Raw genomic sequence first — 18,175 nt, forward strand, 5'->3', positions numbered from 1 at the left:
AGTGAAATAATACTTTATACCCACTGGGATGACTGTCATCAAAAAGTCAGACAATAACAAGTGCTGATGAGGATGTAGAAAAATCGGACCTGTCCAGCACTGCTGGTGGGAATGTAAAATGATGTACCTGCTTCGGAAAACAGGCTGGCAGTACCTCAAGGTGTCAGACCTAGAGTTACTATGTAACCTAGCAATTCCACTCCCACGTATTTACCTGAGAGAAATGAAAGCACCTGTCTGTACAAAAACTTGTCATGAATATCCATAGCAGCGTTATTCTTAATAACTATGAGGTGGAAACAACTCTGATATCTCTCAATTAATGAATAGGTAAAATATGGTGTAGCTCTGCAGTGGAGTATTCAGCTGTAAAAAAGAAGGAAATACTGATATATGCTATAACATGAATAAACCTTGGGACTTTTGTTAAGTGAAATAAGCTAGTTATAAAAGACCATAAATAGTATGATTGCATTTTATATGAAATGTCAGGAATGGGCATATCATAAAGATAGAAAGATTAGTGATTGCTTAATCACTAATTGTATTGGAGTTTGTGGGTCGGGCTTACTGGGAATGATAGCTAATAGGTTTGGGGTTTCTTTTAGTGGGATGAAAATGTTCTAAGATTAAATGTGGTAGTGATTGCACAACTCTCTGAATTGACCAAAATACACTGAATTATATACCTCTTGCATGGGTGAATTAATATAGTAAGTGAATTATATCTCAATAAAGTTGTAAACAATTGCTTGGCATTATCAGCATCAAATCAAAATAAGTGTTGTTGTTGTTATTTCTAGGGTGTTACCATGTTTGTTTGTTTGTTTTCAGGAGCAGGACAATGTAAGGGCTTTAATCAATATATCCTTGAACCTCCTGTCTTTTTCGCCTTTGGACATTACAAAATTACTCAGTGTGAATTTGTAGACTGGCAAAATTTTTCAGAACACCTATAGTGGTCCCTCCCCATCGATCCACAGGTTATATGATCCAAAACTTTCAATGGATCACTGAAACGGTGGATAGTACCATGCCCTAAATACACATTTTTCCTGCACATACATACTGTGAATAAAGCTTAATTTATAAATTATGCAGAATAAGAGAATAACAACAATAGCTAATAATGAAATAGAACACTTGTAACAATATACTATAATAAAAATGTGAATGTGGTCTTTTATCTTATTGTACTGTACTAGCCCTTCTTGTGATGATGTGAGATGATAAGATGCCTGTGTGATGAGACGTAGTGAGGGCAATGACGTAGCCATAAGACATAGCGTCAGGCTCCTGTGGACCTTCTGAGGACCCATCAGAAGGAGGACCATCTGCTTCTGCACCGCAATTGGCTGTGGGTAACTAAAACCAGGGTTGAGGCGGGGACTACTGGATAGTCTGGACATTGCCAAATAAATCCTGACATATTCTTCTTGGGTCACGTATTATCCAAAATATGATAAAGTGTTACATTGCTGAGAAGCTTTGGAGGGCAAAAACTTCCAATACTTTATTTCGGTTTTAAGATTTTTTTTTTTTTTTTAATTTATTTGACAGACAGGGATCACAGGTGGGCAGAGAGGCAGGCAGAGAGAGAGAAAGGGAAGCAGGCTCCCTGCTGAGTAGAGAGCCCAGTGTGGGGCTCGATCCCAGGACCCTGGGATCATGACCTGAGCTGAAGGCAGAAGCTTTAACCAGGTGCCCCTTTATTTAGGTTTTAAATAGTAGGTTTATACTACTGTTTTATCACGTTCAAACATTTATCAGATCATCTCTTGACTTCCCTCACAGTGGTGAGGTGTGGGCCTTCCTAGGCTTTCTGCCTCCACGCTTCCCGTTCTCCATACCCCTGGTGTACTTACTGTCATGGTTTTGTGAAAAGTCAGTTTTTACGATATTACGACTAAGTAAATGTACTATGATTATATTTCCTTAGATGCTTGTTTTTTCCTAGAGCTAATAATGCCTTTTTCAAGATACGCTTGGTGTTCTGTATATCTCCTGCTGTTTTTCCCCCACACAGACCAAATGCCTTGAATGCATAAATTAACCTATCATTTCCCCACTTCCTCTACCTTTTCCAACCCAGAGACCTCATTTCTAGGGCTCTCCGGACTCTTCCTCTCTGGAACAGTTGTTCTTTGTGCCTCCGCTGTCAGTAGTCTCAGGGCCTGTTTTTGCTGCTTTCCTGAGTTGGACCTGTTTTCTGACGTCTCACGTCTTCCTCCTTCTTGTCACACGCGCTCATGTTACTGAGGCACATCTTCCTGTGAAGGGGCGCGTGAGGAGTAAACCATTGAGTCTCTTTACACGCATGAAATGTCTCTGTGTAACTTGCATACTTGGTTAATCCTTTGTGTGTGGAATTTGAAGTCGAAAGTCCTTTTCCTCAGAATTTTGAAGGCATTGCCCTGCGGTCCTCTGCTACTTGATATTGCTACTGAAATGTCTAGTCCCACTTAGTTTTCATTTCTGAATATGTAGGGTGACTATATAATCTCTTGCCAAAACTGGGACATTTGAGGTACTAGCCTGAAAAAGAATACTAGGACAGCAGGCGTAAATCAGGACTCTCTGGGGTAAACTGGGACATACGGTCACCCTCTTTATATGTGACCTATTTTTTCTGTAAGCATTTAGGATCTTCTCTGTACTTCCAGTGTTCCACATTTCATGCTGATGTGTCTTGGGAAAGGACTTTTTTTCATTCATTGTACTAGATTTTTTCAGGCTCATTCCTGTCCTTCGATTTGGGAAATTTTCATTACTGTTTCTCTAATTATGTCCTCCTAGCCTTTCTTAGTCAGATGTTTGACATTCTGGATTGTCCTCTAGATTTTTTTCTTCTCTTACAAATAAACAAGGGTCTGTTATCCTTTTGCCTTTTTGTTTTATAGCTGAAGGGGTTTTGTATATTTCTTTTCCAGTTTTATTTTTTTCTGTTTTGTATTTAATTTCTTGTTTTACTCTTTACTCACATCCTCCTGTTCTTACAGGAATATATCTTCTTTTCCATTCTTCTTTCTTTCTTTTCTTAGGTTTCTTTTGTTTCCTTTGTTGTTCTTTTGGGTCCCCTCTTCCCTATCTGCTTTGGTCTGTTTGAGCCTTTCCGCAGATGCCAGTGGTCCTTAACTCTCTTCATATTTGTAGTAAGAAATTCAGAGTACCTCTGAAACCTGAGCAGAGCTTTTTGGCTCCTTTAACTATAATTGCTCTGTGAACTAACATCTTGTTTGGAATAGTCTTCAAATGTCAGAACTTGGAGATATTTTCTGGGGAGTGGAAGGATCAACCATGCAGTTTCTCTGCTCTCCTGCGTGGGAGATTTTGTGTCAGGGTGCTGGCATTCTGTTTGCAGGGTAAGGGAAGCAGGCAGAAGTTCCCAGGGACTGGCATGGCACCTTTTTCTTTTACCTCATTCCAGCCTCCTGTGCCTCAGAGCCATCTCTCTGGAGCTTCTGGGGCTCAGTTTTTCCAGAGAAGAAAACTTGTCTCCCTGTGAGGGGGTGGGGGAAAGGGTATAGTCACTTGTGGGATAATGGAGAAGGCCCAGTGGCGCTGTCCCCTCCCACTTCTCCCTCTTTGTGGTAACTGCCACTGCCAGAGCTCCTCCTACAGGGATTCTGTGGGCCTAATTAGTTCCACCCTCACCTTTATTCCCTCTGGGCACTTGGGTGATAACTGCTTTTTACTCTTCCGTCTCCTGACTGTCTTTGAAAAATTTATGAAAATCTGCTCTCATTAACTCTCCCTTTCTCTTCTTACTCGTGGGTTAATACATTTGTTTTATTCCTCTCCTGTCTTTTAGAGGGCTTGAGAAGGGAGAAGAGATAAACTAATGTGTTCAATCTGCCATTTTTAACTGATTCTGGCGTGCATATTTCTAGACAAAGTATTATAAATGCTGATTAGATGCTGAACAGTACCATCAGCGCTATTCCTCATGTATGTTGTTATGGGTTAAGTAGGTTTTTGTGGGCTGACCTGGAAACCTAACATCTATGATTTTCCCCTGGAACTAGAGAAACAATCAAGCCTTTGTGAGCTGACCCTGGGATTAAAACAGACTAGAACAAAAATATTTCACGCATGTCTCCATTTTCCGAGTCACAAAGAAAATTAGAAATACTACATCATTATTATTGAAAAGAAAAAGCTCCACTAACTGTAACAGAAACCTGTATTTAATAGAAAAGTTTATTCATAAAGTTAAGCTATAAAAATTGAACTGAGAAGCAAAATTAATTCTTAAGCAATATTCCTAAAGCTTAATTTTTCAGTAACTTTTTTGAAAGCAGTTTTCCTAATTAAATTAAAACCCAGTGATTGTGTTAGCTGTGGGAAATAGCAGTAGCCATGGGAATAGTTGGTTTACTTGTATTTTCTGGCTACTTTTTTTTTTTTAAGATTTTACTTATTTGTCAGAGAGCGCAGGAGCAGGGTAGAGGGGCAGAGGCAGAGGGGGAAGCAGGCTCCCTGCTGAGCAGGGAGGCCGATGTAGGGCTCAGTTCCAGGATCCTGAGATCATTCGGTCAGATACTGAACCGAAGGCAGATACTGAACTGACTGAGCCACCCAAGCATCCCTTTTGGCTACTTTCCTTTCTTTCTTTCTTTCCTTTTTTTTTTTTTTTTTTTTAAGATTTTATTTATTTGACAGAGATCACAAGTAGGCAGAGAGGCCGGCAGAGAGAGAGGAAGGGAAGCAGGCTCCCTGCTGAGCGGAGATCCCAATGCAGGGCTCAATCCTAGGACCCTGGGATCATGACCTGAGCTGAAGGCTGAGGCTTTAACCCACTGAGCCACCCAGGTGCCGCCCCCTTTGGCCACTTTCTTATTCCTACCTTGCATGCAACAGGATCTTCTGCCTCACTGGACTGAATAAAGTAGACTTGGCCAGATTGACCAGTAAAACCACCTTCCTTGTTACAAATGACTAAGGGTAGCTGTGCAGGGCACTTGGGTAGTGAAAATGAAGCCCAGAATATGGAAAGTACAGAGAGAAAATGCTGCACCAACTCAGTGTTTGAATGGAGGGACCACTGCAAACGTAACAGACCCACCATAGTCGTGCGGCTTCAGTCTTCGGGAAGGGCATATGGGGCTTTCTTGCCGAGGATCACCCCTGTTGTGCTAGGGCAGACTCCCGTGAGCACTTGCTCCCCATGGTCCTGACAGCCCCAGTCTCAAGGGATTAGAGGCGATTAGGAAAGCCAGGAACCGTTGTTCCAATCTCTTCTGTGGCTGGAACAGGTAAGGGCAATGAGATGTAGCTGCTTCATTATCTCCCGACCCTTTTCATATTTTCTTTCCCTTCTTTTTCTTCTCTTTCTTCTGTTTTCCTTATCAACCTCTCCTCCTTTCCACCACCGTCACCCCCCCCCCACCCCCCGCCAGCCATGCTTCTGACAGAACATTGACTAGGAACCAGGAGCCCATTTTGGCTCAGCCTTCAGGGCAGCTGTTTACAGAGTAGCAGTGCTACACGGGTTTACTGTGTCGTATGTCTGTGTAACACTGGATTTGGATCTTGTATTTAGCTGCCAGAAGTGACTGTGATGAAGTAGGAGAGATAAACTGATAGATTGGCTGCCAGAAAGATGTTGGGAATCAATCAGATAAACAGTGTAGAGAAATAGCTTGCTGTTTTCTAGTGATAATAAACCAGTGGCCTCTGGTCCCCGCATTTTTAAACGTAATTGCTCTAGTAATAATGTCCAAAATAAGCAAATGAAGAAACCTCACAGGAGGGTTTTTAATTGTGATTGAAATATCCTTTTCCCTTTTGCAGTAAAGATTCATCTTCTATGGAAATGAACATTCCTATAAATTTGTTTTACTTCTTCCAGTGCCTACTTACATAAACAAATGAAAATCAGAGAGTGAACTACCTTCATAGAAATTTGTTCCTCCTCATCTATCCTCCCACAGACGTCAGCTGTTTAAAGTGGTGAAATATCTGTATTGCTACTATGCCTCGCCTACAGAATCATTACTTTTTTTTTTTTTTTTTTTTTAGAAACAAAATTTAAAGTCCAACCTGTTTAATTGACAGATGATGAGCAGGATTATTTTAGTGTGTCCCCTTATATTTCTCTCAGACTTTTGGGATTTCAATCTCTGTTGCTATTTCTCTGCACACAGCACTTGTATGGGAGAGATGTATCCAGTTTTATTATCACAATTTAAAACTCTCCTCCTTTAATGTTTAACCTTTCTTTATTCTTAAGCAGGCCCCACACCTGTCGTGGAGCTCAAGCTCACGACCCTGAGATCAAGAGTCACACGCTCTACCAACTGAGGCAGCCAGGTGCTCCTAATACCTAACTTCTCAATATTACTTCTCTTCACCTAGGACTTTAAGACCCAATGCAAATTCTTAAGTCTGTGTGAAAGGTACCGGTTTACACTCTGGTTGTGTGCAGTGGACCGCCCAGGACTAAGAGGAGAGTAGGAGAGTCATTTAGGGGGGCCTGTGGAGTTCGTTGTATGGGACGAGAGACTGGTTCTCTGTGTTGTATTTGCAGTCCACACATATGACTTCTGTCAGGATCCCTTTTAAAATTGTCATGGCTTTGACTGTGTTGGTGTCATATGTGGTTAAATCTCTTCATAGTAAGCTTGGGGGAATACCAGCCATGGAAAGCAAGAGAATGAAGTTCGCACTTTTAATTATATGTAATAAAGGCTTTTGCCTGAGGAAGACCTTCCTGACTATTGGAGGTTATAGGTCAGAAGTTAACCATGTACCATTATCCTACAGGTGAAGCTGATGCATTTTCCTTTTTGCCATACAGCCTTTCCCACCTGACCTTTTAAAGATTCTCCATTGGTGTCGATGAGATGGACAAAACTAATCATAAAAACAATGAGGGGAATGTTGCACACTCATTGATCCATTTGAAATGAACTGCAGTACAATAAGTCTTCCAAATGGACTTCTGTTTTCAGCTATTGCTGTAGCCACCTTTTTAAAGATATATAAATATGAAAGGGTTAATGGGAATTCAGTCATGCTCTTGCCACTGGGTTGTCCCTTATTGATTGTAGTTTTAGAGCTGTCACGGTGCCATTCAGAATTCCTACTGTGCCCTTTTAAAGTCACTTGGTGCTGGGAGATGATAAATAAATCCGTTGCTTTCCTTTTTCCCCTAGCTCCTTCGAGAACTCATAGAACGGAAAACCAGCTCCTTGGATCCCAATGATCAAGTGGCCATGGGAAGGTAATTTAGATATGGCTTTCTGTTTGTACAAGCAGCCTATATAATAGTTTCTCCCTTTGAGTCCCCTTAATTCTGCCTCAGAGGCAGCGATTGGCTCCGTAATTGTAAATGTTAAGCAACATTAAAAAAAAAAGTTAAGCAAGACAAGGTGATGGAAATCCTATGCCTTGCCTTAAGAACAGTTGAATAAGAGATAATAAAACACCTATGTCTTTGTTTTAGGGTTTGTTTTTCAAAGTCCTTCTCATGGTCTTTGCTCCCTGATTTGGGCTGTGATTGTATCTATATCGGTCTCTGACCGCTGGATAAAAAGCAGCCACCCAAATGCGTGCTCTCAGCTGTCAGAATGTGGCACTGTGCACAACAGGTTCCTTGCTCATAGTTGAATCTGCTTTGTTCGAATCTGCCCTAATTTAGACCTCCACCCCTTCAGTAAAAGCCTCAGCACAATTAAAAACGGAATGTGGCAGCATTACCCAGATGTCAGGGTAGAATGTAAAGTAGTGAAGGAAGGCTCGTGTGTATGCTTCATCCTGTAGTTGGAAAATAAAAAGGGCATTTAGAGTGCTACCTAATGAATAGTGTACATTTAAATAGCCACGAGCCATAATTTGCAAAAGCGTGAAAGGAAACAAAAGCTGCAAGTACCAGAATGGGATTCTGGGCAAAGCAGCATTTTGAGAACGCAATGAAAAATTTGTGTTGATGAAATAATTTTATTTGAGTAAAACATTATTTGGGTTTAAGGATAGGATATTGTTGATATTTTGTGTATCTCTGGAATGCTATAGAGAGCTGTTCACTATAAATTTAATGTGATACAGCAAATTGCATGGTGATTATATTGTACATTTATCTGACTTTACAATAAAATAGATTATGGTAATTAAGATTATATTAAGATTACAGTAATTGGATTTCCCTAGATTATTTTTTTTCTGATGTTGAGTTTTCGTTGTATAAATCAGGTAAGATGACTAACTGTTGCTGTTTCTCTTTTTTTTTCCCACATTTGTTCATATGAGGAATTTATGAAAATTTTTCTTCGCCAATATCCTTTATTTGAAAAATTAATTCCTTTTCATCTGAAATGACTGCAGAATATGTGACTCTTGTTTGGATCCTGATTCAAACAAACTAACTGTAAAAGTGAGATGATCCAGGAATTTGAAGACTGACTCAGTATTTGGTAGTAAAGAATTACTGGCAACTTTTTTTGTAGGTGCGACAGTCGTATTGAGACTGTATTGGGGGGAAGGAACCCTTACCTCTCAGCAGCACATTCTTAAATACGACAGATGAAATGAAAATTAAATACACAAAATGGCCGCAAAACTAATGTCAGTGGTGGGTAATTACAAAAAAATTAGCAAACATTGGAAAGTGCTAGAAAAAGCACTTGGTATTAACAAAGGGAAAATTGAAGAATTCCTGTATTCAAACTGAACAGCAGTTATAGTGTTAGTAATAGAACATCCTGCACAGCTATAAAACATTGAAAGCAAACAGCTCTCTACTCAGTTTGCTGGCTTTTCCTGTGGACTGCAAGATTTAGTGCCTGTCACAGGAACTCTAGATACTAAGGAGCATTGTTAACCAAATTCGCTGTAGAATTTCCCAGCTGCCATTTGTTTTTTTCTCATTGCACAAATCCTCTTCAATTGATTAGTCGCTTTGGCCCCAGACTATCTTGAGGAACTTGATGTGGGTTGATGATTTCTTTCCGCAGTGAGAAAAATTCCAGTTTGTCAATAAGTATTACTATTTCTGTTAGTGATGATACATAATATTGCTTGTGAATTTCCCAGGCAGTGGCTTGCGATCCAGAAGTTACGAAGCAAAATCCACAAGAAAGTAGATAGGAAAGCCAGCAAAGGAAGGAAACTCCGGTGAGTTACTTTTTAGAAAAGATTTTAACATGTTACAGCTCTTACATTTTGGCTGTTATGTCAGTTCTATATGTCTTCTGATGATTCTGTTTTTAAGGATCAGAAAAATAACAAAAACAGTGTCTGTGGCTTTTTGGGGACTCCATTTTTCTTACTCTAAAATGGAAATGCGTAGTTCAGTTCCTTTTTGTTTTGCTGTTGTAAGGGGATGGGTTAAATAACACCTGCATTTTCCTGAAAGAAAAATAAGAAGAAAAGAAGATAGTTGAAATTGTCTTAGTTTTTTGTTTTGTTTTGTTTTTTGGATTTTTTTTTTTTTCTAGAGCGAGAGAAAGCAAGAGTGGGGAGGGGAGAGGGAAAGAGAGAGAACCCTAAGCAGACTCTATGCCCAGCCTGGAGCTCGGTGTGGGGCTCAAGCTTACGACCCTGAGCCCACGACCTGAGCTGAAGTCAAGAGTCACATGCCCAACTGACTGAGCCACCCAGGCATCCTGAAATTGTCTTAGTTTTAAAAAGTGATTTCTACAGAACAGTACAGCAGTTTTACTTTGGATGCTTGTTTAGAATAGGATTATATTGGTCCATTTTCATGAGGCCATACATGTATACACTATGCTAAGAATATATAAATGAAGGATTCCAGAGAATGTTAACAGTGTGCTTAAATGAAATGAGAAATACATTTTTTTAAAGATTTTATTTTTAAGCAATCTCTTCACCCAACATGGGGCTTAAACTTAAACCCTCAGATCAATAGTCACACACTCCACCGACTGAGCCAGCCAGGCTCAGTCCAAGAGAAATAGAATTTTTATGAGAAAACAGATTCTGATTATAAGAAAACCTTCAGTCCTGTATATGTTGTATATGTATGGTATACAGATAGGTAATATTTTATTTTATGTCTGTTGTGTAGTATCATTTGCACAAAGCCTCCTGTCAAAGAAACTACTTATAATTGAGGTGCACATGGAAAAAAAAATCTTCAGCTCATTGTGTTATGACAGTTTAGGCAGATAGCGAATTCTGCATCCTTATTAGAGACTGCCTGTCATTGAATTCCCTTTAGACAGATGTGGATCTGTCTCATATTTAAGTAACTTCAGAGAATCAGATTTCACAACTACTTTAACTGATCTGTTTTTGTTTTTAACCAACTCACCAGGAAATAGGTATTTCTCTCTAACTTTGCAGAAGTGCAAAGCAACTTTTCACCATCTTTTTATTCAAAGTCACTTTCTTAAATCTCAGGCTAAGTTGTTATAATTTGTTTAACTTTTTTCATATTTGGAATTTCCATGTCTTCACACTTATCCAGGTTTGTTTTTAGTGGGATGGTTAAGAGCATAGGTTCTAGGGCCAAACTTACTCTTTAATGTTGAGAACAGATTTTTCCCTAGTGCTGTGCTTTCAAAATTGTAGCTTTATGAGATGATAAATGTTCTCTAGAGGGAGAAGCCTGGAATCCTGGGAGGCTTGGGTTCAAATTCTGGCTCTGGCTGTATGATTTTGGTTGTTCTTTTATCTCTGTGACTCACTTTTCTCATTTACTAAGTAGTATAATAATCCCTACTTCACAGATTTGGTTTGAGGGTTAAAATGATGTATTAAATGTCTGATACATAGTAAACATTCGAAAGTGTTAATTTTCTTGGTTTCTCTTGTTTACCTATTGGTATTGCTGTTGGGATGTGAGATTAGACCCCCACACTGGTCTCCACACTGGGTGTGGATTGTGCTTAAGATTCTCCCTACCTCTCCCTCTGCAACCCCCTTCCTGCTCACCCATGCGTGCTCTCTTTCTCCTTAAAAATACAAAAAAAAAGGAGAGGGCAGCAGGCACAAAGCAGATGCTGTGTGGGAGGCCCTGTGGTGGAGGTTCTCCTGGTGGCCCGGTCACCTGAGTGCCCTTGGGGGAGCGCAGGCTGCTCAGGAAACCTGTGTCTGAGACGCCATCCACATTCCACACTAAGCAGACTAGAAGAGTCAGCCCAGTGAAAGGCCACAGAGAATAATGGTTTTAAAAACATAGACTTGAGAGTGTACGTGGCCATTTTGGAAACTGTGATTTAATTTGTTTTGGCAAACACTTAAAATGCATAGGGGGGAATGGCAGTAGATAAGGCTGTGTGAGTAGGTGAGTGCTAGTTCATGGCCATGCTAAGAATTTGGGCTTTATTCTGTACACTGTAGTGAGTCATGGAAAAACAAAGGAAGACTGAAGAACTGTCACAGAGTGAAGGAGACATCACAAGTAGGTACAGTTTGGGGTCCTAGATTGGAGCCTGGAAAAGAAAAAGGACACTAGGATAAAAATGGGTGAAATTTGAGAGCTGTGTAATTTGGATGGTAGTATCATACCTGGGTTCACTTCCTGATTTTGATAATCACACTGTTTATGTAAACTGTTAATTCTAGAGGAAGCTGGGCAAGGGTATTCATGAACTCTCTCTATTATTTATGTGGTTGTTCTACAAGTCTAAAATTACTACAAATTAGTTGTTGAGTTAAAAAGTTTGGGACTGCGGTTCCTGGGTGGCTCAGTTGGTTAAGTGTTCGCCTCTTGATTTTGGCTCCAGTCTTGATCTCAGGGTCGTGAGATCAAGCCCCATGTCAGCTCTGCACTGGGCATGGAGATGACCTGGGATTCTCCCTCTCCCCACCCCACCCCGCGCCACCCCACCAAAAACAAGTTTGGGGCTCCACACTGGGCTTGGAGGCTACTTTAAAAAAAAGTTTTATTTTATTTTTTAGATTTTATTAATTTATTTGACAGAGAGACACAGCAAGAGAGGGAACACAAGCAGGGGAAGTAGGAGAAGGAGAACAGGGAGTCCGATGCAGGGCTTGATCCCGGGACCCTGGGATCATGACCTGAGCCAAAGGCAGATGCTTAACAACTGAGCCACCAAGGCACCCCTTGATGAATGTGAGGAATGTGGTCAGAATGAGAGGGTGGTCTTTATTAATAGCAATAGTGATCACATTTATAAAACTCTCACTGTTAGGCACTGCTAAGCAGTTTATGTGCAGAGAGAACAAAAACCACACTCTGGAGCTTCCTTGTCCAGGTTTGAAACCTGACTCTGCTACTTACCGCCCCCTCCACCCCACCGGGGACCTTGGGCAAATTAGTTTACTTCTGTGCTTCAGTTTCCTAACCTGTGAAACGTGTATATTCCTAAAAGTCCCATCTCAGAGGGGTATCAGATTAGGTGAGCTGATTCCTGTAAAGTGTTCTGAGAAGGGAAGCAGCTCACACAGCCTGCACAGAGTTGGGAAGTCACAAATTTGGATTTGAGCTAAGTGGTCTGATTGCAGAGCCCATGCTTCTGACCTGTGGCCTGTTCGTTTCTCTCTGGGCAGGACTTACTGGCCTCTGCAGGCACCAGAATGACATATTGGAGACATTAGTGTTCTGCCCCGAAGGATTAAACAAGTGGCCCGGCTAGATGAAACTATTATAAATAACATCCTTAAATGAGACCTAAGGAAGAGCTGATAGATATGCCAGCTGTCATCACCGATACTGGGTTCCACTAGTGAGCAGGTTCTGCTCTTTGTTTGCCATGAGTTGGAAAGAGAAGATTTCCAGAAATGTCATAGCACAGATGAACGATCATTTAAATGATAACAGGTTAATGGCATCAGCCTGGTCAGACTGGACATGGCAGCTTGTTAGTTGGATGCTAGAAAATAATTTATTTTTAGAAAAGGAATATTTGCGTTTGGGGAAATAATTATCGCTATTGATTATTTTTACTTAGCATTATATTTAAGTAGATTTGATGATGATTTAATCAGAATTCATAATGTAAGTGAATTAAATTTAGTCTTTTAGTAACAGGATGTCTTACTGTGTTTGTCCGTTCTTCTTCAGCAAAATGCCATTTATCTTTTCTTAGCATGGTTGTTAAAAGGTGTTTTAATACTAAAACATGCATCCATCCTCAGCAGCTCTGAGATTAGATGAAATCTATTGCATTAAGTACACATTACTAAATTGTCTTTAATGTGATTACTTCTTAGTCTGTCTTTCGTCATGCTGTTAATAGTTATTGAATATATTGTATTAAAATGTAAAGGTATTCCACATAGCAGCACCATCCAATAAAAACATGCATTACATATGTAATGTTAAATGTTCTAGTGGCCACATAGTAAAAGGAATCAGGTGGACTTAATAATATATTTCACCTAGGGACGCCTGGGTGGCCCAGTCAGTTAAGTGTGTGCATTTGGCTCAGGTCATGATCCCAGAGTCATGGGATCCGGCTCTCATCGGCTTCCCTACTCAGTGAGAAGCCTGCTTTTCCAGAACTCTGCCCTTCCCTCTGCTCATAATCTCTCGCTCGCTCGCTCGCTCAAATAAATAAATAGTCTTTAAAAAATACTTCATTTAACCCAATATATCAAATATTATTACCCAGTTTTTCAATAATTTATTATTTTAAAATTATTAATGGTATATTTTACGTTCTTTCTTAAATCCTGAATCTTCAATCTTCAAAATCTGGTGCACTTAACTTGGTCCATCCACAGCAGTCAGACTAACCATGGTTTCAAGGGCCTACGTACGTAACGGCACATGGCTAGTGACTACTGAATCGGATAGTACATCTATGGAGTAGAGCTCATAGTCTTTGTCCAGAGAGTGGATTATAAACCTCTCTTTGGATACAGCCAAGAATAGTGTTCCTTTTTTCAGATGGGCACCAAAGTTTGGTGAAGCCTCAAGACATTAAAATGCATTTATTAATAATACTTATGCTTTATACTTAAATTAAAAGGTTATGTGACTATTTATATTCTCATATATTAACATAACCTTTGAGAGGGTATTTTGGTTCAGTCTTTCAATTTTTAATATGTTTATCTTTGGATTCACCAGCAATTTCACATTTTAAAAAATTTATCCTGAAGATATATGTAAACAAATATGCAATAATTTATGTATAAGAATCTTCACCTTAACACTGTTTGGTACTGATTTTAAAGGGGAGCAGTCTAAGCTCTGGGTACCTGGGTGGCTCAGTGCGTTAAGCCTCTGCCTTCAGCTTGGGTCATGATCTCAGGGTCCTGGGATTGAGCCCCACATCAGGCTTTCTGCTCAGCAGGGAGCCTGTTTCTTCCTCTCTCTCTCTCTGCCTGCCTCTCTGCCTACTTGTGATCTCTCTCTCTCTCTGTCAAATAAGCAAAGAAAAAAATCTTTTAAAAAAGGGGGGGGAGCAGTCCATATAAATGCCCATTAATAGGAAATTAAATAAATTATAATACATTGAAACAGTGGAATATTCTGCAACTATGAAAAAGAATAAACTGTGATATGGTTCAGTGGGGAAAAGTGTATAATGTAGAATATCAAGTATATTACAACCTTCCTTTTATGTGAAAAATGTGTTAAGTTTATATTTGTCTTATATATGGAAAATGCTACAGCCACACTTAACAGTTTTAGTTAACAGTGATTATTTCTGGGGATAGAACTGGAGGACCCTTGTCAGTTTTCTATACATTTTTGTATTTGAATATTTTTTTATAAGAATTGTATATTACTTTCTATAATTAGGAGGTAGCAGACATTTAAAAAAAACACGTATGCACAGAGTTTTTGTTTTTGCATCTTACGAAACGTGAAGAATGGGAAACAATATAAATGTTCAAAAATGTATTATACTGGGACGCCTGGGTGGCTCAGTTGGTTAAGCAGCTGCCTTCGGCTCAGGTCATGATCCCAGCGTCCTGGGATCGAGTCCCACATCGGGCTCCTTGCCCTGCAGGGAGCCTGCCTCTCCCTCTGACTCTGCCTGCCACTCTGCCTGTGCTCTCTCTCTCTCTGACAAATAAATAAATAAAATCTTAAAAAAAAATGTATTATACTATTTCCACTCCTGGGATTGTATACAGCTATCCAGATATTGTTATGGGACATTACTTACAATGCTGCTAAGTGAAAAAAAGAGAATACAAAATTGTGTGTGTGTGTGATATTTGTAAATAACAGGATTACTATGAAGACAGACTAAGCAAAATGTTAACAGCTCTCTTTAAGTAGAGGAACTATACATTTTGTGTGTGTGCTTTGTTGGTTTCTTTTCATATTTTCTATAATGAATTTATACCTTTTCTATTACTCTTGTAACGGGGGAAATATCATCACTATTACTCTAAAATTCATTTGTTAAAAAAAGGATAAAATTTGGGAGGCTTAGCTGTGGGTAGTACCATAGAGAATCAAATTACTCGATATGTGTAAAAATGTTTGTAATACTGTAAAGCTAATATTATGTACGTGAAAATATCATATTTTTGTTTGCAGATAGTGTTCTGCCCAAGTAGAATTTTGTGGGTTTTTAAAAAGATTTTATTTATTTTTTAAGTAATCTCTACCCTCAACATGGGGCTGAAACTTACAACCTGGAGATTAAGAGTCACACAATCTACTAACTGAGCCAGCCAGGCACCCCCACCCCCAATAGATTTTTTTTAGTTAGAATTTTATAATATGCGTATTGTCATACAGCCTCTTCTGTTATAATGAACAGAAGGGCTACCTCCTGTGGATTCTCTTTGGGTAGAATTTGGTCCATATAAGGTCATATGGTTGTTCAGCTCCTTTCATTAGAGGATCTCAAAGCACTTTGTGCAGAAATACCCTTTTTTTTTCTGTTGGTGGGAAATGGAAGTGATAATTTAAATTTCCATAACACCGTGACTTGAAGAGCTAAGGATCAAACTTGTTATGTCTCAGATGTACTCCTTCATTTAAAGATGGGTGAAATGAGAGCCTGGATCTAGTGAATAGAGATGATGTGGAATTCTAGAAGCCTTTTCTGACTCAGGGAACCAGTGCTAATGAGTGATGGTGATGTGAGGCATTGTATTCGGGTGTTGCACCACTACTGTGCTTACTACTTACTAGTAATGACATAGAAAAATGATTAAGATGTACTTAGAAAGAAAATGGAGTACTCAAGTCCTCCTTCTCTTCTATCTGGAATAAAGTTTAAGGGTTAGTATATTGCTCAAGGGCACAAGAGTGTCTACTCTTTTTTGAGACTATGGTATAAATGGATCTGTGTCAAACTACTGTCATTTACAATGTACTTTTATAAGACTTTTATTCTGTTAAGGGAGATTATTAAGGGAAAAGAGGGAAATACATTTGTGATTAGTGTGTGCTTATGAATTGTTCTCCATTCCACTCTGGAGTCATGCGTTCCTATGATCAGTTCTGGACTTTATTAACTCATGGAATGTGTTTCGTTTTCTGGGTTAATAGTTACTAATGTCACTGCCTGTTTGTTTCCTGCTTTATTTAGGTTTCATGTCCTCAGCAAGCTACTGAGCTTCATGGCACCTATTGACCATACTACAATGAATGATGATGCCAGGTGAGTAATAGATTAATTATGTGTCTCAAATGGCTCCATGACAGCTTGATATTGACCTGTTCTACAGCCTGTCGCCCTCTCCATTTCTTCTTATCAGTTAACCATTTGTCATTGACATCATAGTAAGGGTCCTTGTCACTTTTCTTCACCCCATAATTACTGTAGAACCAAACCAAAATTTCTGTGAATATCATTGCTGCCTCCGGTGGTTTTTTGTTCATTTTGCTGTTTGGTTTTTAAACTTTAGCCACCTGCCAAGGCATCTAGGCCTTTCTCTAATATGGAAAAGTAGGTCAGGACAGTGCATGTGCATGCTTTATGTGGCTGGGGGATTTTGTGCATATGCTCTCTTTTTTAAAATGTCTCTATAGAGATTGTCACTCTAGAGATGTGTGTTATGTTGTGTTTGTTCAGGCTGCTGTTGAGGACATACTCATTTTATAAACTGAAACAAGACAGAAATGTATGGGAAAATATCTCCTTGTAATATTACAATTAATAGCCATTTTTCAAAGACTCACTTCTTCTGTATTAGCTAGCATTCTAGCATTCTACTACATTGTAATATTTCCTTATTACTTATTTAGCCCTTTCCTTCTCTTTCATTTATTTGCCATTCATTTATATCAGTATGAACTTTTGCTTTCCTACTTTATTCAGTGAATTATAACCTATTACTGTCATTATTTTTTATTTGAAATTGTTCTGTGTAAATGGAAGCTCTTTCAAGCTGGCTTGTGTCCTTTTTGGATGTCTCCATTCCTTGAGTGTGTTCTTACTTTCTGGCACAACAGGGTATTCTAGGCTTGTCTTATAATTTCCCTGTTTAAGCCCTGGAGTCAGTCTTTCTCCAAGGAGCCCTGATTCCTTTTTGTGTATTGTGGTATTTAGAAGCCAAGATCTGTGTGCTAAGGGTGTTCATCGTCATGGCGTTTCACTGTCCTAGGCGCTGTCAGTGTAGGGAGCTGGGAAGTATATGTGTGTTAAATACACACACATGCAGGAGAGAGCCACTTGAGGCATCTCTGACTATTTACTTTAAGTCCTTTTACCCCCCCAATTTTCCTAGACATTTTATTTATTTATTTATTTATTTATTTTAATGTGCTCTGCACGCAACGTGGGGTTCAAACTCATGACCCTGAGGTTAGGGGTCACATGCTCCACTGACTGAGCCAGCCAGGCATGCCTCCTTTCAGTCTTTATGAGTTTCCTTTGAGAATGTTCTCGTTTTTCTTTAAAATATAATTAAAATTACATTCTATGGGAATTTTTTCTTTAAATATTTGTATAGTGTAAGCATTTTAATGTCAGTAACAACTCAAATTTTACATGACTTTATAATATTTTTATATTGCTTAGTCATTCACTACTTGTTGGACATTTAAATGATTTTTAATTATTGTAAATAATGCTATGGTAGACATTTGTAAACATGAATTTTTACCAGGTGAAATTGCTGGTCGTAGGGTAAGCATGTAAGGGTTTTGCCAGCTTTATATTTCAAAGTTCACTTACTCTTTTTATTTGAGAGTATTTCATCTGCTACTAAACTTCATCAGATTTTCTGTCCTGGCCTAAAAAATAGTAGATATGCAGGTTGAGGTGAACATATGATTACTTCTATTTTGTTTGCTTTTGTTTAGTACTTTGAGTGCAAAAGAGCA

At 39.2% G+C, this 18,175-nt stretch overlaps 1 protein-coding gene across 2 annotated transcripts in view; it reads left to right on the top strand.

Annotated features, from left to right (window-relative positions):
• AATF (apoptosis antagonizing transcription factor) overlaps positions 1-18,175 on the top strand; it is a 97,961-nt gene that overhangs the window by 58,364 nt on the left and 21,422 nt on the right. For both annotated transcript variants that reach the window (XM_059378492.1, XM_059378491.1), the window contains 3 exons: positions 7,158-7,225; positions 9,034-9,114; positions 16,437-16,508. In XM_059378492.1, the coding sequence (XP_059234475.1) occupies positions 7,158-7,225; positions 9,034-9,114; positions 16,437-16,508 (221 nt within the window). The remainder of the gene's footprint in view (positions 1-7,157; positions 7,226-9,033; positions 9,115-16,436; positions 16,509-18,175) is intronic.

Source organism: Mustela nigripes, chromosome 16 (assembly GCF_022355385.1).
Source record: "Mustela nigripes isolate SB6536 chromosome 16, MUSNIG.SB6536, whole genome shotgun sequence".
NCBI lineage: Eukaryota > Metazoa > Chordata > Mammalia > Carnivora > Mustelidae > Mustela > Mustela nigripes.